The sequence below is a fragment of the Cannabis sativa genome, chromosome 6 (genome assembly GCF_029168945.1).
Source record: "Cannabis sativa cultivar Pink pepper isolate KNU-18-1 chromosome 6, ASM2916894v1, whole genome shotgun sequence".
NCBI classification, from domain to species: Eukaryota; Viridiplantae; Streptophyta; class Magnoliopsida; order Rosales; family Cannabaceae; genus Cannabis; species Cannabis sativa.
Genome location: NC_083606.1, coordinates 4499337 through 4527138, shown reverse-complemented (window position 1 = coordinate 4527138; position 27802 = coordinate 4499337). Strand labels below are relative to the sequence as shown.

The following is a 27802-nucleotide window of genomic DNA, read 5'->3' as shown; positions in this document are numbered from 1 at the left end:
AAGGCATGCATATATGTGTATGTGAAAAAATAATAACAAGTGATAACTATTATTAATATTTATAATTAGTCTACGAGATGCTAAAAGGTATCAGTGTTGTTTAGTATTTTTTTTTAGTTAATTAGGATATTTACTTTCCAAACTTTAACATGTACTAAATATGTCTCCTGAAATTTTTTAGCCGTTAAAAATTCTCCTAGCTTTGAACTATTGACAATGTTAGATTTAAGGACTTTGTCTAATTTCATTTAATTTTACTATTTCAGTGATTATTTATGTACTAAATCATGCTCCTCATGACTTTGATATCTACCAAATCATACCCCTCGAACTTTGACATATACTAAATCATGCCCCCTGAACTTTCATTCATGATAGATTTTGTTTTTTTATTAAAATTGGATAAAAGTTCTTAAATGCAACAATCTCAATAGTTCAAGGGACATTTTTAACGACCTTAAAAGTTCATGAAGCATGATTTGTTACATGTTAAAGTTCGGGGGGTAAAAATCCTAATTAGTCATTTTTTTTTGTGCACACCGAATAATAATTTTTAAAGAATATCGTTAATCAATCATAAAATGTTACTTATAAGTGGTGCTAGTCACACCCCAATAATATATGTTTATTTTTTTAAAAAAAAATTAATTTGATAATTAAACTCATAATAATTAATTAATGTGGCAATGTGTAGAATATATAGCATAAAAAGTTAAGAAAATTGTCAGCAAAAGATATTGGTACGTATGATATTTTTGTTGTGAAAGTTGTGGAAGTAGTTGTAGTTTCATGATCCTAAAAAATTAAAGTCAAGGGGGAATCCTTTTAGTTTCTCACTACTTATTTTATATACAAATAAAAAGAAAGTCAAGGACAAATTTAATTCTTATGATGTATATATATATAGTTTCATTTTTAGAAGTTTTTTTTTTTTTTTTGGTATATATAGAAAGGACATATATACTGATCTAATTATTTAATTTCCATTTCTTCTTGATCTCTTTTCTTTGAAAAGATTATTTTGTATTAATTAAACACAAATTAACCTAACAAAAATTTTGTATCTACATATTGAATATGTATAGTGCATGTACACCTAATTAATTAATTAATGTTTAACAATGTTTGCAAATTGCATGCATATTGGTCTCAATCATTATAATTAGCTAATAATTATTTTTTTAATATATATATATATATGTATTGTTTTCTTGGATTCCTTTTATTATTATCTGTCTTTTTCAATTGGATATGTCAAAATTACACCAATAATAAACCTAATGTAAACAATTTTTATTGAGGGCCAAATAATTATCAGAAGGGTTGAAATTAATATTTGGAGTTAAATAAATTAAAAAAAATAATTAATTATTGATCAGGACAAAATTATCATGGAGTTGAACAGGATCTGGTTTTAACAAATGTTTTTTTTAATCACTTGTTATATAAAGTCAATAATATTTTATTTTTCTTAATAATTCAGAAAGTTCTTGAAAATTAAAATTAGGGCAAATGTGCATGCATGCAACTGAAATGGGTAATCATTATTAATTAATTTCTTGATATATATTAATATACTAGGTGATTGTTACGTGCCAAGCCACGTAGTATTAGTTTTATTTAATATTTTAGTTTTTTATTTTAATTAATAATTAAAATAGTATAATTATTTGAACGATTTGTTTTATAAAAATAAAATATGTGTCAGTATATTTAGTAAGTAAAACATAGTTGTGTTATAATAATGTATGTTATTAATAGTAAAATGTACATTAATCTTCTAATTGAAAAAAGTTTTATTATCTCATTTCATATTTAATAATAGCTACACAACTATATATTTATAGACTTTCACATTCTTTGCAAATTACTAATAAGCACCAATAATATTTTCATATTCTAATATTTTTCAACCTTCTCCTCTTGGTGGTAAAATTAAAAATAAAACTAAAAATAAGCACAAACATATAAGGTAAATACTAATTACAGCCCATTTCATCTTTTTTTTATTATTATTATTTTAAGCCCAAGCCCAAAAATCTCTAAGCCAACACAATCAATCTTCTTTTATATTATCTTTTCTAGATATTTTATCTATATTTTTCTTTTTTAAAAAATAAATAAAAAAATTATTAATATTCTCCCAAGATAGGTTTGTTAGAGAGATATGTGGCTAAGATGATTTTTTTTAATTTAAAAAGAGATTATTAATATTTAAAAGATTGTTTAATTTTTTGGGTTTAATTATTGGGTTTATTTTTTAACGGGAGATCAAACCTAATCGTTAAATTTAACAGAATATTCTTTTATTTTTAAGTATATTCTGTTAAACCAAGAATGTTAAACCAAGAAATGCCGTTAGATAGACACTTTTAATATATAAAGATACATGATTATTGAATAGTATTTTTGAGTAAATTTTGGTAAATTCAAAACAAAATTATGTTAGAAGAACATATTATATATTGAATTGAATTAACTAATACATTATCTGAACCATTAATTGCTACAAAATATATTTTATAGATAAAATATAATTATTTAACAGTTTTTGTTAGTTTAATTAACTATATAATTTAAAAATATAAGAATATTTTGTTAAATTTAACGATATTAGTAGAATTAGTATTATAGATATATAAATATTAATATTATTTATTATACAATTAATTTAAATATATAAATGCATGTTAATATTATTTATTTTAAGTTAATTGAACTTAAACTAATTTTAAATTAATATATATAAATATTAATATATTATTTGTAGTATTATTATTTTTATTATTATTATTTTTTAATATTGACAGTATGTTTAATTTTAATATTCTTAAACTTTATATTTATTTTTCACAAAATTTTTAAAATTTGAAATATTATTCTTTTAAAAAAATTAAAAAAATTAAAAAAATTAATAAGTAACTTCCTTTTAATTTATAAAATTCTAAAAATACAAATAACAAAAATTAAAAATATAACTACAATACATGTAACTAATATATAACTCATTATTTTTTTTTTTTTGAGGGAAATATATAACTCATTATTAATTGTGTCGGTAAGTATAATGTCATACCTAACTAATTACATATAACTAAACAAAAAAATTAACTAAAATATATGTCATAATTAGTTACCTTTTTGTACATGTGCTTGGAAAAAAATATTTTTATATATATATATCCCTAGAGGGTCATATAGAAAATTACGTAAGAAGAAAACAATTCATGAATAAAAAAAATTGCAAAAAAGTCAATCAATTATTATTGTTATATAGGAGTGAGAATTTAATTAATAATATATATCCTATTAAATTAGTTGGTAACTATATTATAAATAAATAAAAACCTTGCTAATGAGAACTTGACATGGATGCAGTTAGTAATACTTTTAATTATGGCCATTGGAATAAATTAAAAATAAACAAATTGGTTATTACTTATATATTATTTTTAGTTGAAAATATATAATTAATGTTAGGGATCCACACCATGGCTAGCTACCTTTCAATCTAATTAATATGGTTTATCAAAAATTAAAAAAAAAAAATATCATCTCTACAATGGGATAAATTTCCTATTAGTAATTAATTCAAAGTAATAAAAGAATTAGTCTATGATCTCCAAGTATATATATGGTAAATATTTAACCCATATTAAAAGAAGTACATATAATAACTTCATGATTATCTAAAATAAGATTATTAATTAATCAAGCAAATTAATTAAACACACAAAAATATTTAATATAATAATATATATGTTTTTGTTGAGGAAAAACCAGATAGTGATGACATACAAATTTATATATATAAATATACATATATTTGGAAATTTGCATATGTCATATATTATATATAGTACATATATACATATATCATCACCTTTGTTTGAATTTAAGTCTTCCAATGTACAGAAATTTATGAAGTCTAAGCAAAACAGAAAACATTCAGAAACTTCATAGAAGTTTATCAACAATTAATTAAAGATAATAAAATTCTATCATATGTCACTAGGGTTGACAATAATTAATAATATAAACATATATTATATATTATTATTAATTAGTATTATTATTGTTGTTATTTTTCATATGAATATTAATGTTCCACGATGAGATGAAACCAGCCAAATTAGCTAGCTAGCTAGCTATAGTCGATTGACTTTTAAGAGAATATACTTAATTATTAAAAAAAAAGTAGTGAAGCTGTTAATATAAATATAAATATAATACAACCCTATCTTTTTGTGTAGCATATAACATATTTAATATATGCATTAAATTTTTATATCTGTAAACTATAGTTAGGATATACAAAATATAAAATATTTGGAATCTATCCAAATTATGGTACTCCACCCTAACTTAAGAATAAGAGGAACAAACTTTTCACTTAAAATTCAATTTAAAAATGAATATAAAATTCTAACAAAATTATGAGTCACTTTGCTACCAGAATGATAAACAAACAGAAAAGAAATTTTGTTTTAATTTATTACTAACTAGTCCAAAAAGAAAGTTCATCAAATGAATGGCCTCAATCACTACCTGATATGCCTAACTCTCTTTTAATTTATTTATTTTGGTAAGAAAACCTCTTTCAAATTTATATGAACATTATTATTATTTGTGTGAGAATAAAAAAAATAATAAGAATGAAAATTGTACATGATGGGGATTCCGAGAATTGAACTCGGGACCTTTCGCTCCCTAAGCGAGCATCCTACAACTGGACTAAATCCCCTATTTTAATCTTTTTATGCACCTCAAATATTATAAACCATTGTCAAAACCAAATTGAAATAATTCATGAAGCTAGCTATAACTAGGGACCACATATGGTATTGAAAATTAATTGTTTTGTTTTGTTGTTATTGTTAGGGTTTTTGTGTGGAATTTTTTTTCAAAACCCTAGCAGCTAACTAACTGTTTGTCCTACTGATTTTGTACTCATTCTTGAAGAGAACATAATCAAAAAACATTATATATATATATATATATATATTATGTGTACACTCATTTTGTAATTTCTTAATTTGAGTGAGTGAATAAGTGAGTGAGAGGAATATATATATATATATATATATTATGTATATATATATATTATGAAAGAGGTTATAGGCGTGTAGCAGAGGTTGAGAGATTAAGAGAATATATATATATATATATATTTAATTATAGAAAAATTAAGCAAAGAAGTCAAATAGAGGTTTGACTTTGAAACCCTAAAGTCATTGCCGTGTTTTAGGTATACGTAGCATATATATTTATATATATAACACTTTTTTGATGTTGTCACATAATTTGACCTCTATGGATTTATAGATATATATTTTGTATATGTAACATAGTTGGTAATGCCAAGCTAATTTTACTCTCTCTTTATATATATTTAACAAAACTTCATTCTATATATAATGATTATTATTATTATTAAGGGATCGATGTAGTATATATTAAAACCCTAGTTTAACAAATTAAAACCTCATATGATTCTTATTTGTGCATAATATTGAAGATAATGTAAGTCAAACATTATAAAAATATTATATTTATTATTATATAATATATTAAAGGGTTTTAAAAATTGAACCCAAATCATCAAAGCAAAATTTGGATGAGATTTTTACACCTCATGTCAAAATTGACACCTTTTTTACATTTTTATCCTTACACGGTTTTTTAAACATTTTTAACTTTTACATTTTTCAATTTTACTTTTCAAAAAGTTTAATAATTACAATTTTACCTTTTCCCTTCTTCCTTACACACGTACACGCACGCCACCTCATAAATCCTTTCTATTTTTTTTTTTTTTTTGAATTTTTCATCTACCTGATTCAGCCACTCTTCAAACAGAGCTTCCCACGATCACCATTATCAAGCCCTAACCAATTTTTTCTTCCCACGATCACCTTCTCCAAGCCCTCACCCACGTTTTCCTCAACCTACATTGTCTTCCTCCTCTATTTTTTCTCTATATAAATGGCAACCACTAGAAGTGGTTCGAAATCACCATCTCCGGCGAAGAAAGTTTCTAAAAAATCGAAGAAGGCTCCAACTGTTACTTCCAAAGTCGAACCTAAAATGGGGTTAAAAAAAATTGCTAAAAATTTAGTGGCTGATGTTCCAGAGACATCGGCCTCTAAGAAAAGAGCCCTTCCTGTTAAAGTAGATGCTCCTAAGACTAAGAGAGCAAAAATTTCCAAGTCTGCACGCGATGTAAGTTTCTCTTTGTTGTTTTTAAATTTTTCTTTAGTTTTTTTCTGGTTGTTTTATTTCTGGTGTTACATTTGATGATTTCAAGTTTTCCCCATTTTTTGTTCTAGGTTTCCTCAGATTCCGATTTTGAGGATGAAGTGCATGGTGAGGACCAAAAGCCCAAAGTTGAATCAAAGGTAATTTAAATTTGCTTGGTTTCATTTTATTGTGTTAATTTTTACATGAGCTTTTTAGAGTCCTTTGGTTTAGGTGTTTATTAGGATGTTTTTATGTTTTTTTGGTGTTCTTTATGTATTTCTGTCATGTATTGTGGTTGATGTTGTTTTGTTGTTTTTATTCAGTTGTTGTTTGGTTGTTGAAAAAAAACCCAGTTCAATTCGTATTTTGTCACAGTTTTGAATTGCTTTTCCCCATTGGTTGGTTATATGTTTTTTGTGAATTTGTTTTCGGTTGTTTTACACACTATTGGTATTGAGAAGCATTTTACTAATTTCAATTGCAACCAGATCTTTCAGTTTATTCTTTAGTTTTGTATATGTTTATTGTCAGTTTTTTCTCGGTTGTTTGTCACACTACTATTATCGACTACCATTTTCGAAATTTCATAACAACGAGTTTGTACAGTGTTGTTTTTATTTTAGTTGTTTATATTTTTTTGAAAGTTGTTTATCTCTTACATTTATCATACTGTAAGGGTTGCTTTTGTTTGTTGCTTTTGTTTTTCTTTTTTGTTGCAGGTCCATGCTAGGACCTCAGTGAAGGTTGAAGGATTTGACCTACCAAAGAAAAATCCCGCTAAGGTGTCTTTTTTTAAAAAAAAAAATATTATTTTTTTTATTTGTTTTCTATTTTTTTTTTAGTTTTTTTTGTTTTTGTCCTGATTTATTTTGTTTATATTGCTACAGGAATGGGATTATATATATGACCAGAAGAATCTGTTCATTGCTAAAGCCTTTTCCACTGCTACTTTCCAGGTGATAGAGAACATTAAATCTTGTCTTTCAGATGTACAGCTTGAAATCTTTTCAAAAACCTGTTTTGGTCATTTCCTTGACCTTCCCGATTTTAAAGTTCAACCCCAAGTGTTTCATGGGTTGTTGCTCCGAGAGGTTCAGCAACCTAATGATGCTGAGTTGTGGGTTATGATACGCGGTGTTAGGCTTAGGTTTAGCATTGAGGAATTTGCATTGATTACTGGGTTAGACTGTGAAGGTGACTGTAGTGTCTTAGATTTTAAGCAAGAGGTTAATAGTCTTTGTGAAAGATATTGGCCAACTTCGTCCTCTATCACTAAGGAATCTGTTAGGGAATGTTTTACCACCAAGAGGTGGGGTGATTACGATGAGGATGCTTTGTGAAGTTGGCAGTTTTGTATTTCGTGGAGTGGTTCTTGCTTAGTGGCACTAAGCATAAAAATGTACCCAAGTCTATTTTAGATGTTGTAGATAGTGGGAGGTACAATGAATTTGCTTGGGGCCGGAGTTCTTTTGAATTGACTATTTCCTCATTGAAGGGTAAGCTTGATAGTTGGGTTGAGGGGGTCAGGATGGCAAAGAGTTCGGGAAAGAGGCCGAGTGTTTTTTACACTTTGATTGGTTGTCCTCATGTTCTTCAAGTGTGGTTCTACGAGTGTTGTAAGTACATGAAAGGTAAGTACTGCCAAAAGGAAAGCTCTCGTATTCCAAGGATCACTCAGTGGACATGCAATAGTCAACCTACTTTCAAAGTTTTGAAGACTACTATCTTTGATGTTTCCAAAGATAAGGTATATCTGTTTGTTGTAATTTGGTTTTTCAGTAGTTGTTTTTGTGTTGTTTTTCATTATTATTAATCTTTATAATTGAAATTTTAATTTTGGTGTTTTTTGATCAGCTGCAACTTTCAAATATGAGGCCCACGGCTGGTGAGTTCAAAGCTTTGAAACTGAGCAGTTTCAAGTTCGACACCGACTTCAACTCTTACAAGAGTCTTCCTGTCCCCGAAGAGCCAACTGTTGCTCAGAGTGACATTTCTGTCAAGCTTGAGGCCTTTTCTGAGAAATTTCATGGGTTGGAGGTCAAGATCGATTCGTTGCATACTTCCCAACAGAAGATTTCATCTGATTTGGTTGAGTTGAAAGAGTTTGTGTCTGCACAGTTTGTTTCTTTTGGTGCTCAGATGGCTTCAATGCAGACACAGTTTTCTACTGTTTTTGCCGATTCCTATGCCAAGGTATTTTAGTTTTTCAATAGTTGTTTTTCGGTTTTTTTTAAGTTGTTTTATACTAATTTAATTTGTAATTTCAATATAGGAAAAAGGCAGTGACTCTTCCAATGATGATGATGGAGGTGGTGATGAAGCAGATTTTGATTTAAATGAATCGAAGAAACCGATGAAAATGAAGCAGAGAATGTTATGGGTGATGACGAAGGGGAGGGTAGTGAAGGTGAAGAGAAGGATGATCAAGCCGATGAAGATTCTGACTCAAAAGAAAAAAATGATAATGGCAGTGATGATGATGCCACTGATAGTGAGGAGAAGGTAGATAAGTAGACAATGTAACTAGGTTTTAGTTACTTTGTGTGGTTTATTTTGTTGTAAGTCCGTTTTATGTAGTGCTCTTGTAATTCTATGTTATTGTTATGTCTCTTGTTATGTTTTATTTTTCAGAAATTTGCAACTATTTTCAGACTATTTATTTGTATTTATTATGTTATTTATATGGCTGTGTTTGTAGATTATGTTGTTCGGAATTTATTGTTGGTCTTATTATTTTACTTGTTGTTTTTATTTTGTTATGTAGTTTTTTTTTAGTTGTTGAAGTATTTCACAAAAAATAACTTCACTTTTTTCCATTTTCTTTTTCCTTTATTTTCTGTATCAAGAATTTCGTTGATTTCAATGACGGCCCTACTCAAATAGATGTTGAGGCTACTTGTTCATCCGGGTAAAAGGTTGAGCTTATGGTAATGTTGCTTTTGTGTTGTTTTTTGGTTGTGTAAAGGTTGTTATTTTTTAACCATGCTCTAATTCCTTTTTAATACCATATATAAACGGATGTCTTCGGATGGAATTGGTGGTGATCCTTGTAATGATTTCAGTTTCTGAAAATGTTGAGGTTACGGATCGTCGTCTTGTTTGTTTTGAGGTATATTTTTTTTTTTTTTGGTTGTTTTTTAGTTTCTTCATACTTTTTGTGTTTAACACTGTCTATTTTCTTTCATTTTTGTGGAAAAAATATATTAGATGGGTGCACAGTCTCAATGTTGATTCTAACATTGAACTTGAAGATGACCCAATTCCCGTTGAAGAAACTCCTCTTGTTGACAAGAGGAAATCTAAGAAACCCATAGCGCTGACGTCTCCGTTTATGGAGTATGACTCTTCCATTTCTAGTTCTAAAGATGGTTCTGGTTATGGAGTTGTTAAGTATGTGGCTGGGTTGTGTCCTCTCGATGATAAGATTGGTGAATATGTAGAACATAAAGACGAGATTGATTTTGACTTGTGGCTTGGTGAAGGACGCCGATCGAAGAAAGATCCGTAAGTGTTTATTTTCAGCATTTTTGTTGTGTTTTTGTATTTTTTGTTGTTTACTTTACTATTTATGTTTCACTTTTTTTTTTAAAAATGTTAGGCATGATAAGGAGAAGGTTTACTTGAAGGGTAAGGATAAGATTGTTCCCCCTTTTCGTTTTGGCGTGGAAGATGTTGCAACCAAGATGTGGTTCCACAAGCTTGCATATCCTGGCCAATGTTTGACTAATTCTGTAAGTTAATTTATTTTTTCTTTTGATTTTTTTCAAAAATTTCAGTCTATAGTTTTATTCATGTTGTTTGTTGGTTGTTTTTTAGTTGTTGAAATATAATTCATTTTCTGATTTTCCAACATTTATCATTTTTTATTGTTCAGCATCTGGACATCATTTTTTACTATCTACGTAAAAAAGGAAAGTATGCAAAGGAGCCAAAGGTTAAGTTCACAACCACCGATTGCTTATTCTTCAAAACCATTCATGCTTTGTATGAAAAATTTATTGCACAGAAAAAAAAATCTTTCTTTGATAAGCGCTTGACATGCCATTGCTGATTATATAAGAGGTAGAAAAATGTTATGTGGTTCCCCTTGGCATTTGTGCGATCATGTTTTCTTTATCATCCATATGGAGACTGAATCACATTGGATTCTTGGTCGATTGAATATTGAGGAAAGGCGTGTGTACATGTACAACTCCTTGTCGACTGCTATGAAAGATAGTGCTGCTATCAAAGCTTGTCAGCCATTTGCGGTGTTGTTGCCCCACTTTTTTGCTTTGTTTGATGAGTTCAAAAAGGAAAACAAACCGGTTTGTTTAGACCCTTTCGAAGTTGTTAAGGTTGATGGTTTGCCTCAACAAACCTCGAAGTAAGTTGTTTTTATTTTTTATTTTCAAATTTTTTTAAAATTTGTAATGTTATTTTCCTTTTCTAAGTTTTTCTGCTGTTGTTTTTTGGTTGTTTTGCAGTGACTGTGGTTGTTTCGTTGCATCGTTCGCCGAATACTTTATTGATATGAAACCGATTCCTCCCATATTTGATGTTGAGAAACACCGTGATAGGCTTGCTGTGTTGTTCTATAAGTATGCTCGCATGAAAGAAGTGGAATTTATTGATAGTGAAGATGAGGCTCCTCCGAAGGGTCCAAAGAAGAATTTGTCTTAGTTATCTATTGGTTGTTGTTGGAAATACTACTTTTTTTTATGTAGCTTTTGTTTTTCTATTACCAGATTATGTTCATAATCATAGACAAGTTGTTGTTTCTGTCATGTTTTTTTCTTAATTGGAATTGGTTTTTAATTTGTTCATATTTTTGGATTTTTAATCTTTATATTTACTCTTAGTCATGACAGCATACTATTAACAACCTTATTACAACCATCTGACAAACAACTAAATTGCATTTGTAATCACTTTATGTAGTTTATTTTTCCTTCTTATTAATTTCAACCTTCTTCCACTCATTTAATTATTTAACTATAATATTTGATGTTCTTTTGTATATTAATGATAATAATACCAATTCCCTATTATCAATATCTCTCCACATAAAAAATCACAATAAAAAAATGTATGTAACAACCAATCGTAATATGCAGTATGTGTTTTCTAAATGTTTTAATATAGTTGTTTTTTGGTTGATGTGTAGTTGTTTCCACTTCTATGCTGTAATTCTTCTCGTTGTGTCTTTTTGTTATGTCCCTTTTGTCCACACTTGCCACACTTGTTTTGTTTCTTTGTTTCCCAAGCTGCTGCCATTCTTCTTTTCCTCGACCTTCCAGACTTGATTCTCTCCTTTGGAGGCAACACTATGATTTCTTCAAAAAAAATGCGGAAGTTCCCATTCTCTTACGTTTCCAACCGGGTATCTGTTTCTTCATATGTTTGCGGCCATGCTTTTGATGTGTAGTATTGTGCACGTAGTTGTATGTGTTTATGTTCAAGTCCTTCATGACGGCGACTGCATGGTTACATGGCATTTCATCTTTTTGAAATCTATTGCATGTGCACGTCTTCTCCTTCAAGTTTACTATTCTTGTTCTGTCTTCATCTATCACCTCAAACAGTTCTCGGTTTCTTGGTTTCACCTGCAAGTTTTAAAGCAACTTTAAAACAACCAAAAAACTATGCAAACACAACTGTTTTAATTTTACTTTATGCGAACGATAATCTGAACTTACTGTTAGTCGCAATGACTGTACATAGTTCCCTATGAGTTTTTTCTCGTATGATGGTGTCGGCCTTGTTGTGCATTTTTGTGACTCCTTTCTATTATTGTATGTCCACTCTTGCATTTGTGCACTCAAGCACTCCATTAATGTTGTCACCGGTGTTTCCCTTGTCGCTAAATTTGCCGAGTTCGGTGCCTCGGCTATGTTTGATGTCATGGTAGAGTACCTACAATTTGGACGGTTTCGTCATAGTTCTACTTTTGGAAAAAAACTCAAACGCAACGCAAAAACAACGCAAATACAACGCTATAAATAGGTGAACATATCATTAATTTTATCCTCCTTATTAGTTTTCACCTGTTGTTTTCTGAATGATACCTTGACCATTTTTCATGGCCAATTTTCTCCAGGTACGGTCTTATGCGCTTATCCAAGTTGTCTAGCTCCCTCATATGGAATTCAAACTCCATTTCTGTGTAAGCTTTTGCGGTACCGCAAAGAATGGCACTACGAAATGCTTTGCATTTTTCTTGAATTTTGTTTTGAGGTTCGACAAGAGGTGGAAGATGCAGGTAGCCATGTGTTATTTCGGGGAACACTTTCCTAGTTGCTTTGATGATGCTTTCATGTACGTCGATATTAGGCATTGACATTCTCGAATCCCGAATGCTTCTCTTATTTTTTTTAAGAACCACTCCCACGATTTATCGTTCTCAGAATCAACTATGCAGTATGCTAGTGGAAAAATTTTAGATTCTGCATCTTGTGTGTTGGCAGTGAGCAACGTGCCTCCATACGCGGCCTTTAGGAATGTACCGTCTACCACGATGATTGGTTTGCGGTTGGCCAACCTTTTATAGCAGCATTCAATGCAACAAATGCATATTTGAAACTGTCATCATCATCTTTCTCTATGTCTATTAATGTTCCTGAATTTTAATCAAACAGGATTGTTTCAAACAACATGTACTCAACGAAATAACAACTCAAAAACAACTGTTTTTTCACAAATATTATCAAAGTAAAATTTTTAAATTTTTTTTTACTCGGATTTGTTTTCTTCGTAGCATGTACAGTATCTAGGCAAGAGATTGTACGACTCTTTAGCATTTCCATGTAGCCGGGTTTGTGCTCGCTCTTTACTACGCCATGCTTTCATGTAATTCATCTTTATTCCGTATTTGTCTTTCATTTCGTCTTTATGTTCAGTGGCTGCACTTTGTTTTCGTGTTCAAGAATTTTGGTTTTACAAAGTCTGCTATCAACTTTGATGTAGCTTGTCGTTGATCTCCAAATCTTATTGTAATCGCACATGTGTGTTCTTCTTCGTAGCTCCTTATTATGAATGTTTATGTGTTTCCATTCTTTGTAGCCTTTAAACTCCATTTGCAGTTTGTGTCCAAACACACTATGTTGTATTCTTTTGTGCAAGATTTCACTACTTTGTATTGAAATGTCTTCTTGATTGCAAAGTAGCATAGTGTACTTATCAATGTTTCTTTGTCCTTGTAAATTTGCCCCTTCTCTATTGTTTCATGTCGTTTGTCATTGATGATCATCATTTCTGTTTGTCCACTTCCTCTTCTTCTTCCCGGTTGTTTTCTAGTTGCCGTACCATTTCTGCAGCCCACAAGCTTTGCATAGTCGGTGAAGTCAAAATCTTCATCTCTCGTTGTAGTTTTTTCTCTCGTTGTTGTACGGTTGTTGTATGGTTGATTCGATGACACTTTATTGTTTCTAGGAAAAATGCATCAACTTCACTCGCATCCCATCGTCTGCGAGATAGTTGTTGCTTGGAAGTTGTTGCCGTGTTGTTTCCGGTGTTGCCGCAAGTCTTCCCGTGCCGCGTTGTTCTCATACGATTCCATGATCATATTGTTCCACACCATTGTTTGGTTAGGTGGTGCCGTGTTACTGGTTTTGTTCACACACAATGGGTACCTTGTGAAATCAACCTCCTTCGTTAATAGCTTTATGTAGAACAACAGACTTTTGTCATCCTTGATTTGTAGTGGTTGGCCTCCTTCCTTCAGTTGATATTTCAGTTGTAGTTGTGTTGATTCATGGTTGCATTGGAGTTCTTCCATCATTATTCTCATTAGTTCCTCAAAAGTGCACTTGGTCGAAATTAATTCTCCACTTGATTCATAATCAACATAGTTTCTGTTGTCATCCCAATGCCCATTGCTCTGCACCAATATTTGTAATGGTTCCGTTTCCTGAAATAATGTAAATTATTTACTTGGTTCAGTTTTTGTAGTTGCAAACAACTATTTTAATCTGTCAAAACAACCAATAAACAACTATTTCCAACAATAACTTATGCATCTAACACTTTCATCTGACCGACTATTTATATAGGTTAAATCAACTATCAAACAACTATTTCAAAACTGATCACCAATTAATAACAGTAGATTCATATTTTCCAGTTTGTAGATCCCAAACAACTATTATTCCACTGTAAAACAACTTGTAAACAACAGTTTCAGAATAAAACACTGTAGCAACTATTTATATGCCTTAATGTTTATTTTCATGCAAACCGTTGTTGTTTTTTTCTCAGATTCATCAATATTTCATTATTATTTCAATTTAATCCGGTTTTCATCAATTAATATCAAATTTCTATTCATCTACACTAAAATTTTTTTTCACGTTCATTAAAAAATTTGTTTACCTTCAATTCTCCTTCTGATTCAATCATGGGTGAGTTTCTTTGATTTCCAGCTCTCCTTCTACTCGGTTCTTCTCCTCTGATCGCGATTTCTTTGTTCAATGATTGTTGTTTTTGAGTTTTTTTTGTACATCAATGGAGGTTTCCTGGTTTTTTTTTTTCCTTTTCGTTTTTGATTTTGGATTTTCGGGATTCAGCTTGTTTCCTAGGAGTGCTACATTTTGAATTGAATTTGATTTTGCTGGTTTTTGGAAGAAAAATGGTTGAGATTGGGTTGTTGGGGTTGGACGGCTGGGTCACGAAGAAGCTGCGGCTGGGTCACGAAGAAGATGAAGTTTCCCTTTCCGTTTTCTCAGCCGGCATTTTTGTAATTAACAACTTTTTAATTTCCATTTTTGTTTATTTCCTTTTTTGGGGTCATAAATGTAAATTTCATCTATTTTTAGTCTATATTAGAAAAAATCTCAATTTGGATAGTGGGTAATAACTAATGGGGACAACTCTTTCGGACATAAATTTCAAAACAAAGGAAAGAAAAAACATAATACATAAATAATATAATATTATATATCTTGGTTTTCTTTTTTTAATATATCAAACCTAGATTTCAAATTATCTTGATTTTTTTTGTTAATGATATATTTATATATATATATATATAAATATATATATATATATTGCAAACTTATCACGTTCTTCAAATGGGATGTATTTAATAATTTTATAACCTAGTTGTTAAGCCATAATTTTATAACAGCGTTTTAATAATTAGAAAAATATTATTTTAGTGTGATTAAATATATGAGAAAAAAAAAAATCTTATAACCTTCTTACTAATTATAATACTGATACAAATTAATGCTAGAAGATAATTAATTAGGCATGTTGAAATAATTACTAAAAATCATCTACAACGTACAGTTTTTTTTGTTTGTAATTGAAAGAAATTAATTATTCTCGTTTTCGTTTTTATTCTTATTTTTTCATAATATATAATTATTGAGTGTATAGAATAGAATTTGAGTTTTATATATTTATGTGTTTTCATTTTTTTTTATTTTTTTTTTTTGGTGAAAAAAATCTCACTTATCAAGGGCACGTTTGGGAAAAAGCTAAGAGAGGGAATCAAAATTAAGTGTGTAATTACATATAAATTTTGTAATTTATCTATGTAATGTAATTGTGTAATTATATTGGAGGTGAGAGTTCTCAACTCTCCAATTACAATATGTGTAATTATTTAAAAACTTCATGCTAAATATTAAGTATTAATTTTTTTTTTGTGTAATTACTAATTAGTTTGTCAAACACAATTAAAAATTCATAAATAATTACCCTTTTATAATTTATAAGCAATTATTACCATATTTTAAAATGTATTGTGTAATAATTATATTTTATACTACTTATTAATTACATAGTTATTTTTAAACGCGTAATTTTTAAAAGCAGATATTACACAATTACTTTCAAACGCATTTAAACTTCTAAATGTTATCAATGGCAGCATTGAACAACTTAACGAATAGCCAAGGCTTCCACTATAGTGTGCTCAAAGCAGCCTATAAAACTCTTCATTTAATATTTAATTTTTTGTGAAATAATCTCTCTTTTTTATTATTTAATTTTAACTTCATTCTAAAACTATTAATTGTTCATTTAATAGTTTACAACACTTTCCATTAATCTTTATAACAAGCAGTCATAATTAACAACATATATACATACAATAATTCTATCAAAAAAAAACATATATACATTTTAATACATTAAATTTAATGAACACTGTTTATTTAATTAATTAGTGCATGAACTAAGAATCAAGATACATTTAAAAGTTTTAATGGAAAATAATTTTATTAGTTTAATGATAAAACTAAAAAGATTAAAGTTCAGTCAAAAAAGTATAACAACTTTCCCAAATAATTAAATAGAATCTCAAAAATAATATTACATTAAGATATAGAAAAAAGTTCAATGATAAGCTATAAAGCATCAAAAATCAAAATTAAATAAATTAAACATTCCCATTCTCTCATTTCCAACTCTTCAAAAATTCATAAAAATTACAAAATTGTGTTGCAATTATTGAATTAAATTGCATATATAATTACATGATAGAAAATACTTCAAAAATTAATGAATTAAATTATTTTGAAGCTTCACCACCACAAATGCTATGAGGAGGATCACTGATATGAATACTCCATAATCACCAGAACATAATAATATGTTGGGATTTTTTTACATCAATAATTATAATAATGTAAAAAAAAAATTAAAAAAAAAACATTGAAATAGAATAATGTCCCCAGGGAGTGGAATTTAACACAAAACAAAAAATAAAAGAAATCCCATAAGAACATACAATGACTATTCGACTCAATTAAAGAAGCATAATGCATCTATATATATAAATATATCAATATAGAGCATTATCAAACACAGGACTGGTCATTTATTTATATGTACAAAAAACCAAACTCAGTTCTCTGCTTCAAAAGTGTTATATAGTATATCAGTAGTAGTAGTAGTCACTCTGGTCCTCTCCAAAATAACACATACCTGTTTAAAAACAAGAGTCAATAATCATGTCATGAAAAATAAGATGGTTTAAGGTTAACGAAAAGTCGAACTCACATTTCGATCGTGTTCGTGTTCGTCGCTGGTTTGTTTTCGTCTTCCAGGTAATTTCTAGTAGTGAGTGCATATAATAGGAGCACTCCCAATAAAGAAAGTTACCATTTTTTTTTGTTCTTTTTTTTGTTTAACTAATACAAAATATTTTGAAATGAGATAAAACCATGGAATAATATGTATTATTAGAGCCTTCCATATACATAGAAACAGTGGTGGCTTTTTAAGCTGAGAGAGTTCTATGCTTCTCATTATTTTTCGCGACCGATGAGAGGGAGTAGTAAGTAAGATGACTGCGTCGAGATTGAAAACTATTTCAAATTCATTGCAGCAGCCATGTTCCTCAGCTTCTGTGAGATTTCTGTAAACGACGGTCTCTGTGTGGGATCAGATGACCAACAAGCCTCCATTAAAGCCTTCCATTCGGGATCACACCACGATGGAATCTGTGGACGTAATGAGTTGTTCACGATTCCTCCTGCAAATACATTGATGAATCAGGATTACATACTTGATCAACTTGTTCTATCAATTTTACGAGTAATAAGAAAAGTTCTACAGGTCAACCATGTTGAGTTCAACATAAACCGATTCATCACCTACTATGCTAAGACAGTCACATGTAGCAGTTTACTGCAACTGAGTGTAACAATGATAATTCGCAAGATCTCTTACAAGAAAAGGTAGCATATATTAAAGTAAAACAACAATTTGGAAGGACTAGGAATAGATGATAAAAGTTCTGTTTTAATAATAACTATCCCTATGCCATCCTTGAAAGAGCCTATAAATAAACAAAATTTACAAAGCTAAATTGAGATGTGCAAACATTTTGAGCCCAAAGGCTGTGCAAACACTAAGGCATAAGATTGAGCATATTTCATAATATCCCAAAAAACAAAGCGAGAGTGGCGAGGAAAATAAAAAAATTATGACCATGTTCGGTAAACCATATTATAATGCCCACGTATAGGTATTTCATGTTTTATAGGAGAGTAGGAAAAGAACAATTGAGAATCAACATAATGTACACATAGAATGCAAAATCACCACCCAGCACAATTTTGTATTAAACCAAAAAGAAAAATAAAAAATGGTGCTCAAACATGCCTTTTAAGGTTTTAAAAAAATTTAATATGCTTACCAATTATCGAAGCAGAATGCAAGCCTGAATAAGGTTCCTCACCAGTAAGCAATTCCCACATCACAATGCCAAATGAGTAAACATCAATCTGCATTGTAGAAAATAAAAAAATACATAAAATATCCTAAACAAATCAAAATTTCACAAATTAAAGGTCATGAACCATTGTAGGTAATAACTTAAAAGAGTCTCCGTATCAGAAAAGCCTATAATATTTACCTTCTCCGTAACCATGTTACTTTTCCCACTAAGAAGCTCAGGAGCCATCCAGGGTAAAGTTCCACGAATACCTCCAGAGACTAAGGTATGCTGTTTTACCTTTGACAAGCCCAAATCTCCAATCTAAAATAGTAAAAAACCAACCATGTTAGATTCATATTCTATCAAGTCCTGGATAAAACTTTTACCAGCATTTAGTGTACATTACAGAAAACAGTTGCAATTGAAAATATTTCTGAAAATAGATTAACGGAAAATATCTCCAAAATCACCATCAAGAATAGTAATTTAAACGGTTCCAATTGTAAATGGTAACTACTACATGATAATAAACAATAAAGTGCATCCCTAAACTACATCGATAGTATCCAATACAACATACCTTGCAGACGGGACGCTGAGGATCTCTCATATTTACCAAGAGATTTTCACATTTCAAATCAAAATGCACAATATTCTTCCCATGCAAATACTCCATCCCGAATGCAGCATCCATAGCTATGATGAGTCTCTTACGCCTGTCAATTGTTCTGTATGATAGCACAATGGGTGTCGCAATCAATCAGGGTCTGAAGTATTGATACAGTTCTAAACCAAAGACTAAAGTAATTCATTCTAAACTTCATATGTCATGACATGATAATTACCTGTCCTTCTTCTGCAAGAACTGTTTCAGAGATCCATTAACCATAAACTCTGTTAATGTTGCCAAAGAACCATCAGGACCATCACGGACGATTCCATAGAAAGAAACTACATTTGGATGATGAAGTGAACTCAATATCAAAGCCTCCTTCCAGAAATCGCCAATCTGCGGTATGGTATAACAGAGTAAATTACATATTGTCAGATACTTAAAAAAAAAACTCCTAATCAACACCTCGGTATAACACAATTACTAAAGAGCGTTTGGGATTATCAAAATAGAGACATTACCAATCGCTCTCTTTCAGATGGTCTCCCAGAAAAACAGCTGGCCTTTATTCTCTTTATTGCTACATCAGAGCCCCTCCATTTCCCATGATAAACAGCCCCATATGTTCCAGAGCCTAACTCACGGATCTCTTCCAGATCATCATTCTTTATAGTCTAAACAAAGAACCAATAATGTTTTAGAAACGAAGGAAAAGAAATAAGTACATTACTAGGGAAAGAACTATGATATAAAGAAGATGGCGATTATGAACCTGCAATCCTTTTGCAATAGCCTCTGCCTCAGCTTTCGTGGGCTCGATTCTAGAGGTGTCTATAGTATCGTTATCAGAATCCAACTCTACATCAGCGTGAGCATTCTGCATAACAAATAGGATTTTAAAGGAAAATAAGTGGTGCATCATCTTAACCAATTAACATGCATAAGATGAGGAACTTATGATCATACAAATGTCAAAAAATTAAATCAATATAGTATGCATTACCGCTGAATCTAATTTATCAGAATTCACTTCTTCAGTTATCAAGTCATTCTTTTCAAGATCTGAATTTTCTTCAACTCGTGATTTCACATCCTTGACCCCTTCTAATGCTGCTTCCTTCGCAGATGCAATCAACTCAGGCAAGAAACTCAGTTTGTCAACTGAAAGCTTTACCACATTCTCCACTTGTTTGACGGCATTACCATTCTCGACTGCAGGCTTTGAACAGATTGAATATGCTACTTCAGGAGGCACACTCACACAATTACTGTCACCAACTTTAACTGCCTCTGAATTTAAAGTCTCATGCTGATCAGAGTTTTCAACCTTTTCTACATGCATTTCTTCGTTTTGATCTTCAGCTACACCTTTCCCATTTGATATCAGGGGTGCTAGAGAAGGTTCCACTGGATTAGATAAGTTGATCATATCGGGTGTGGTCCGTACAAGATCTATGGGTGTGGTTCGTACAGGATCTAGGGGAATAGCTTGTTGGTTTTCCTGACAAAGTGCGTTAGAACTTAACCTTGAAGCCTGACCAAAGGCATAATCAGGGACAGCTTTACCATCGAAAGCCTGATACTTTGAGGAGTCAACCCAAGGATTCTGATTATCCACCCCAAAACAGATCCTTGGACTACCTTCCCATGGACCCCTTGGAAGTCCTGCATTAACTTTACCATTTACTTGTGGCATTGAATTGCCTGCTTCATAAGTTTGAGCAATAGGAGCTGGGTTCTGCATATTTCTCCATACTGGATGTCCAGATACATGTCCATGAGTTGGATGAAGATTATCTCCTGCAAATGGTAAAGGAATATTTCCATATCGAACTCCACTTTCTTCAGGAGGAGGAACGTGCATGTGAGATGCACCAGCCACAGGTTGGTCATGAAAAGCTTCAATTCCCATTTCATTTCCTCCTCGGTGATGAATATAATTTGAAGGCACAGGTCGACCATCGACCATATTACTGTGACTAAGAGGAAAATTCATGCCACCGTCTACAGCAAAATGATCGTTCACTCTTACAGATCCAGAAACATGGGATCTTGCTTCCTCAGCCCGGGCATTCAAATTTTGATGCAGAAGCCATGCCGCCGCCCTATCATGATTTTGAGTTTCGTTGTATAAAGACCGGTGGTCATTATTCAGTTCGGGTGTGTAAATTCCATGTTGCAACTTTGCATCTGCATTCATCATAAAAGCTTCCCTGTTCGGTGGGCACTCTGCACATGGATTAGAAAGAGAGTGAAGTCCGTTTCCCATGTTGGGATGGTCAATATTTCTTTGGAAACTCATACGGCAATGCTCACAAATACTACTTCCTTCAGTAACATTGGGTCCATTAAAAAGATTACCAGGAAAAGCTGACTTTTCACCCGAGTGGACTCCACCAGGCAGCCATCCAGCACTCTCAGAATATTGAGGATGGTGATCATAAGCAGGTTGGTGATTCAGTTGTTGCCGATATTCTTCAGGCAATCTATCAGAGCTCTTATCAGGTAACTCTGAAAACGGTACATGGAAACGTGCAGAAGAGGGAGAGGAAGGAAAATCTGCCATTGTTCTTGGATCATGTCCATGATGTCTGGGAGAATAGTATGCCGGACTCCAAGGGGCTTCCATTTCGCTATACCTCTGGCTCATGGGTTGATGGTGTTGTCCTGATCCCATATGGGGAATTTTAAGGCGATGCAAATTATACTGCGGCATTGACATCTCATAATTCCTCTGGTTATGCCCACTTCCTTCGAAATTCATTGAATTAAAGTACTGTTCAGCTAAATGTAAATCATCAACAGGACTCATCACAGGCGAATCAGGCTGCAGTTGCCTCCTAAAATCAGATCCATCATTCAAATTGTTCAACGCATCTACATACCTCCTCTCACTATCCCTCTCATCCCCATCATAGTGAGACAAAGAATCTTGGTCAGAAATCCCAAAAAGAAAAATCCTTAGCCTAGTGAAACCATCCCCAGAACCCAACTTATCATACTCTTCCATCATGTTAGTGACATCATCATCATTCACAACAGACACAAGAGCATCAAGATCTTCATCAGGTTGTTGGTACTTCAAAACCGAAGCCCCATCATAAAGCTCCCTCATCCTGTTCATCAACTCATCAAAACAAATATCTCTAGGCACACTAACGATTCTCGTCTCTCCCCCAACATAACGGAGCTTCCCATCTTGAGGACGAGGCAATATACTTCCCAAAAAACTACAAAGAAACTTAACACGAGGGGTTTCATCATTGGAACCAGAGCTCAAACCAGGTGGAGAATTAGAAACTGAGTTTGTTGTACTTGAAAAACTGTCCATCAAGTAACCAGACTGGTGATGGTGTTGCTGATCAATTGAGTTATCAGCAATACCCTTGTTACACATGAGTATCATTCAGACCCTAACAAAAATCAAAATCAAATCAAAATCTCCTACAAAAAAAAAAAAAACTCCAATTCATCCAAACTCTCAATTCTCAAAAAAAAAAAAAAACGTAAAGACCACATTTTTTTTCCCTCAACATCAAAATTAGAAACAATCAAAATTGACGAATTCAAAACAACAACAACAACAGAACACCTAACCAAAAAACAAAAAGCTCAATAATTCGATCATAACCAAAACAAAATCCTCCAATCTCTCTCCACCATTTACACACAACAACAATCAAGTATCTAATAAGACAAACAATCGAGTAAAAAAATACCTGAAAATTGGGCAATGAATAATCAGAGACAGAGAGGAAGAGAAAACCTCTCTATCTTCTTCGATTCGGAGAAAACCCTCAGCTTTAGGGTTATCTGTAAATGAGAAAGTAGTATGAATCTGAGTCCGTAACAAAAGAAGAAGAAAACGACGCCGTTGAGGGTGGTGGTGGTGGCGGTGATGAGAGAAGAGGAGGAAGAAGAAGAAGAAGAAGAAGAAGTAAGAGAGAGAGAGAGAGGTTGGGGTTTTGTTATGGTGTGTCGCGTGGCTCCAAATCCAAGATGCGATGCCTGATTGCCAGGTAGTGTAACACGTGGCACAACGTCCTTTCTCAATTCACTCAGAATATTATTTATCTCTTCGTTTGATCCTTTTTATATGCCGTTTTTCTCACACGATTTTCCTCCGCACGTGTCTTGCACGCACACGTACTACTAATACTAGTAGTAGTAGTACTATTGCTCTTCCACTCTATTCCCTATTATTATGCTTTATTAATTATTAATTCAATTAAAACAAAATTAAATAATTATTTCCTAATAAATTCGCAGCTTGGATTTAATAATTAATAAACACCAATAATTAAGGCTCTATCTTTTTTTAAAAAAAAAATTATTTATTTCTGCTTTTTTAATTGAATGACACGTGTGTTTATCTTTTTTTTTTTTAATGTATATATTTTATTTTGAATTTTAAATACATTTATAATTCCGTAATTTAATGAATATTTTTTATTATCTTTTTAAATGATAAAAAATATATAGCGTGAAAACCCTATCAAAATATTCTAATAAGAAAAAGCTAAATGATAATATAATAAGATCATCTAATGAAATTCTTATTATTTTTATTATCAATTTTTTTTAAAAGATTTTTATTATCAATTTATCACTGATATTTTCATATAAATTAATCTGATAAATGATTTTTTTATTTTTACAGTTATATATGGTATATTCATCCAATTTGATACAAATAGAGTATGGGTCTGTATTGGGTTGATGTCCTTGTAATTGTTATTTAATTATTTATTTAAAACTAAAATTAAAATGTAAAAGTTGAAAAACTACCAAATTCATTGGATTACATATTTGATAGTTTAGTAGAGGCATATTGAACTATATGGATTATGGAATAAGAATTTTTTTAAAACCCAACTTCATCAAATCGAATAGTATGTATGTTGTAATATACTTTTTCTAAAATGTAATATACTTTTCAAACTTCCACTCTTATTAATATTTTTTTTTTGTTTTAAAATTATCTTAAATATATTAATTATTTCTTTGTTTTTTAAAAGAGGGGATTCGGGGATGCTCTCCCTGAAAGCAGTGCTCTCCAAACGGTGTTGAAAGGTTTCCCATCACAAGTAGGACTCACCAACTTGACCTTTTGCTGTTCGCTCATGTTTCTTTTTTTTTTTCTAGTCTCATTTGGTTGTGAGTTGATGAACATGACAATGTCGCAAATACATCTCCATCATCGTTATTTTGGGGATTGATTAAGTAGGTTAAAGAATAAATTGGAACGAATTACCAAATAAAATTTATGGCCAAGTCACAAACTATGTTGCTTTTTTAAAGATGTTTTGTGACTCTATCGAAAGTGTACACAATAATTTATCAACCATGGCGTTCCTAGAATAAAACAATCACCATATATGAATTATAAGGAATAAGAGATTTTGTTCTCTCATTATTCTGATACGACTTATATAGAGAAGTTGATCAAAAATAAAACGGTAAGAAAACAGTAGATAAGATCGTGGAGACGTTGGTTCATAGTAAAAAAAAAAAACGGATCATTCACTGATCGCTTTCATTGTTTTCTTTTAATTAATGATAAAAATAATTAATAAAATATTTATTTCATTACATAATTTTTCTGTAATAAATAAAGTGACACCATACCAACCCGCCAACTCGGCTGGATGGCAGTGCGTGTGTAGTGGTTTGGTGTGTGAGTCCTCACCCATGTACACAAAACTGGGTACCCTTAGCGACCAACTCAAGTGTCAAAGTTGCACATTGTTAGAGAGTCACATATTGATAATATTATACATAAAATACATGTATTACTCTTCTCATTACCGTTATCAAATTAGAATAACAAACGTAAGCTAATCGTTTAGTAAAAGTTTCTTAAAAATATAATTTAGAGAATTCAATATTAAACTAATTTTAGTAATATATGATTAAATTATTCAAACTAATACTCTAACCAAATTAATAATTTTGAGCACAAAAAAAAGTCAGAATTTATTACAAATATAAATAACAAATTCATATTATTTATCATATTATATAATGCTAAATTCATGTGATATTATTCGAAAATAATAATAATTGGAAAGTCTATACAAAAATGATTAATATTAGGTCAATTAATAAATTATTTAAATAATATAAATCCAAATCTATTTATTGAAAATTGAGTGTTTTTTCTTAAAAAACATTTATTATCGTATTAATCAAAAATAAATTAATAAAAAAATAGGCAGAGTGAAAATTATTTACTACAAGACAAAAGTGTTGAAACCAGTTCGAATGATTTTATTAAGGTCAATCTAGTCAATGAGTTGCCGCCACGTCATAACACCAAGCAGTCATCGCAGTGTTCGCGCGTGCAACAACGCACGTCCTAAACCTCTACGAGTCCGGAGAGAACGTGGATGGCACGCGCTATCCTTATCTCCAGGAGCTTTGGCATGACGGCTACTCACGTGGGACCCAAACATGTGGTTCCAATCATTGTAGGACACGTGGCAATAAAGTACAAAAAGCTTAGTTATGTTCTGATTTTGAGTTTTTTTGATAGTGATTTTTGTTTGTGTCATTGTTTTTTTGGTTAATTAGTTTGGAATTTACTAATATTAGAGATATTAAATATGTGTGTACCCATCACTAAATATTTTGAATCACAAATTGTTTAGACTCTAGATTTTGAATATGTGACTATTATTTCTTTTGACTTAGTAAAGTTTTTCCTTTTTATTTATTTATTTATTTTAAAAAATAAATCAAACTAAAATTTGATACTTTTCTTTAGTTTTAATAAATGAGATGTCAATTTGTTTAGGTTAGAAAAGGACATTATTTCCTTTGTAGAAATTGACTAAGAAAATAGTTGTAGATTTTGGTTGTGACAAACATTTCGAGTCACATATCTTTTAAGTATTTATTTTTTTTCTTTATTGGAGGATTTATTTGAATAAATGAGTACAAAGATTGCTTTCGTTTATGTCATTCTTTTTAATTTAATAATTAAGCATTAAATAGTTAAACTCCTTTTATTGTGTTAAGCATTAATGTCTAATGCATTGTTTTAGTTTTGATATGTGACATTTACAAAAATGACCTCATTTGAAAGCTCACACAACATTCCATTTTTTTTAAGTGTGACATATATTTTTCAGTCACCCATATAAACGTGTCACGTTTACAAGAATGTAGACATAAGTAATTTATGATGGAAGTTAATAGGGTAACACCTTAAATTTGTTAACAGTTTAGTAGTTTGAAGGATTTTACCGCTAAAATTTAAGCTTAGATAGTTAAATGTAAGTGAAACGATAGTTGTAAAAGTTTAACCGCTAAAAACTCTTTTTATTACCATTCTCATTATATTACAATATTAAAGCAAAAAAACTTTAATAGAAAACCCTTAAAAGAAACTTCACCAACAAAACCAAAATGCAAATAAGTGTTTTTTTAAGCAACAAAATACAAATAAAGTGATCTTTGGTTTGGAAGAATGTAATAGTATATTGTAATAAAATAAGAATAATAATGTAAATTGATTATGATGTGTGGTTTGCTAAAATGAATATTAGAATAAGTGATAAATTGATAAAATTATCCTCATTTTATTTTTGAAATTTGTATAAAAAGAGGGTATAAGAGTCATTTTAGTTTTATTTTATTTAATTCTTTGTAATGTAATTATCATTACATAGCTTTTTGCATGTAATGGAGATTTCCTTATATAATGTAATCATCATTACATTGTAATAATTCCAATGTATCACTTTTTAAAACAAATCAAACATTGTAATTATAATCATGATTTCATTACAATTATCATTACAATAAACCAAACATAACTAAGTTGATTTAATGTGTAATTGGTTTAAAATCTAAATATATGACAAATTGGAAGTGGAATCTATACATAATAATAATAATATTGTTTAAATTACTTGCATTTCTTTAAATAAAATCATTTTTTTAATATTGAGAGACGGAAATTCAAAATTGAAACTTTTTGTTTGTGAAAAGAAGTATAAAACTATTAGGCTACACGTATGATTACAAATCACACTATTTTATGGTGGGTTAAATAGTATATTATAACTTACATGTTTTTTTTTAAAAAATAAATAAAACGTTTTATAAATAGAAAAATTAGATCTCACGGTCATTATAAAGGATAATATCAGGTATAGAGGAGGACTCCACTAGACCTGAAATGATCTAGACGAAAGTTCATCTAGTCATATCATGAGTAGCAAAATTAGTATTTTGATATACATTGATTATATGATGAGATTAATAGAATATATATTTATTTAACCTAAGTTAAGTGCTAATAATGCCAATGTCAAATTTAGAACAAAAAGTATGATATTTAGCATTATGCTTTATTGTACAAATGCATATGCCATGCTACTTGAAACTAAAAGTATAAAAAAAATCAAAGAATATTAAAATATAAATATTCGTTTTCACCAAGAAAAAGAATATTTGATAAAAATAATCAACAAATTTTATAGAAAACTAATTTTGAAAAATAAAATAAAAGTGATTTGATTAGTCAATTCTAACAAGTATACATTGCTAGTACTTTGTTATAGTTTATATTATTATAGAAAGAAAAAAAGAATATAAATGAATGTATGGACCTTTTTCTTTTAGTTGATTTGATTATCTCTTATTAAGATTAAGTAGCAGCCAAAGGAAGAAAAAAAAAAGAGCATAAAGATTAAGAAGTGCATAATTAAAGGCATGTTAATTTATTTGGTACTTAAATTTTGGAATGTCAAAAAAGAAAAAGTAAAAAGAAATAAAAACAACATATTAGGAGA

At 30.4% G+C, this 27802-nt stretch overlaps 4 protein-coding genes and 1 non-coding gene across 7 annotated transcripts; 2 read left to right on the top strand and 3 right to left on the bottom strand.

Annotated features, from left to right (window-relative positions):
* Positions 1 to 4672: 4672 nt before the first annotated feature.
* TRNAP-AGG (transfer RNA proline (anticodon AGG)) lies at positions 4673 to 4744 on the bottom strand. The gene has a single exon. It is a non-coding gene; the product is annotated as a tRNA-Pro (tRNA).
* A 2837-nt stretch (positions 4745 to 7581) lies between these two features.
* LOC133039095 (uncharacterized) lies at positions 7582 to 10291 on the top strand. The gene is made up of 6 exons (XM_061117899.1): positions 7582 to 7987; positions 8095 to 8433; positions 8513 to 8742; positions 9448 to 9744; positions 9839 to 9971; positions 10115 to 10291. The coding sequence occupies exons 1-6, from the start codon at positions 7769 to 7771 to the stop codon at positions 10289 to 10291; spliced, it is 1395 nt and encodes a 464-aa protein (XP_060973882.1). The 5' UTR covers positions 7582 to 7768.
* On the top strand, positions 10284 to 11408 carry LOC133038711 (uncharacterized). The gene is made up of 2 exons (XM_061116901.1): positions 10284 to 10606; positions 10707 to 11408. The coding sequence occupies exons 1-2, from the start codon at positions 10311 to 10313 to the stop codon at positions 10900 to 10902; spliced, it is 492 nt and encodes a 163-aa protein (XP_060972884.1). The 5' UTR covers positions 10284 to 10310; the 3' UTR covers positions 10903 to 11408.
* A 2258-nt stretch (positions 11409 to 13666) lies between these two features.
* Positions 13667 to 14951, bottom strand: LOC133039094 (uncharacterized). Its single transcript, XM_061117898.1, has 2 exons — positions 14590 to 14951; positions 13667 to 14128 (listed from the first exon to the last, which is right to left on the bottom strand). The coding sequence occupies exons 1-2, from the start codon at positions 14614 to 14616 to the stop codon at positions 13667 to 13669; spliced, it is 489 nt and encodes a 162-aa protein (XP_060973881.1). The 5' UTR covers positions 14617 to 14951.
* A 1933-nt stretch (positions 14952 to 16884) lies between these two features.
* On the bottom strand, positions 16885 to 23057 carry LOC115694836 (uncharacterized). 3 transcript variants are annotated; one of them, XM_061116900.1, is made up of 11 exons: positions 22721 to 22953; positions 21363 to 22414; positions 20005 to 21230; positions 19774 to 19878; positions 19523 to 19675; positions 19234 to 19397; positions 18969 to 19116; positions 18587 to 18709; positions 18368 to 18455; positions 17227 to 17701; positions 16885 to 17151 (listed from the first exon to the last, which is right to left on the bottom strand). In XM_061116900.1, exons 2-10 carry the CDS (start codon positions 22405 to 22407, stop codon positions 17535 to 17537), a joined length of 3219 nt encoding a protein of 1072 aa, XP_060972883.1. In that variant the 5' UTR covers positions 22408 to 22414; positions 22721 to 22953; the 3' UTR covers positions 16885 to 17151; positions 17227 to 17534. The 3 variants fall into 3 exon arrangements, with proteins under 3 accessions (XP_060972883.1, XP_060972881.1, XP_060972882.1); XM_061116898.1 differs by having other exon boundaries at positions 20005 to 22414; positions 22721 to 23057; XM_061116899.1 differs by having other exon boundaries at positions 20005 to 22445; positions 22721 to 22952.
* Positions 23058 to 27802: the final 4745 nt, after the last annotated feature.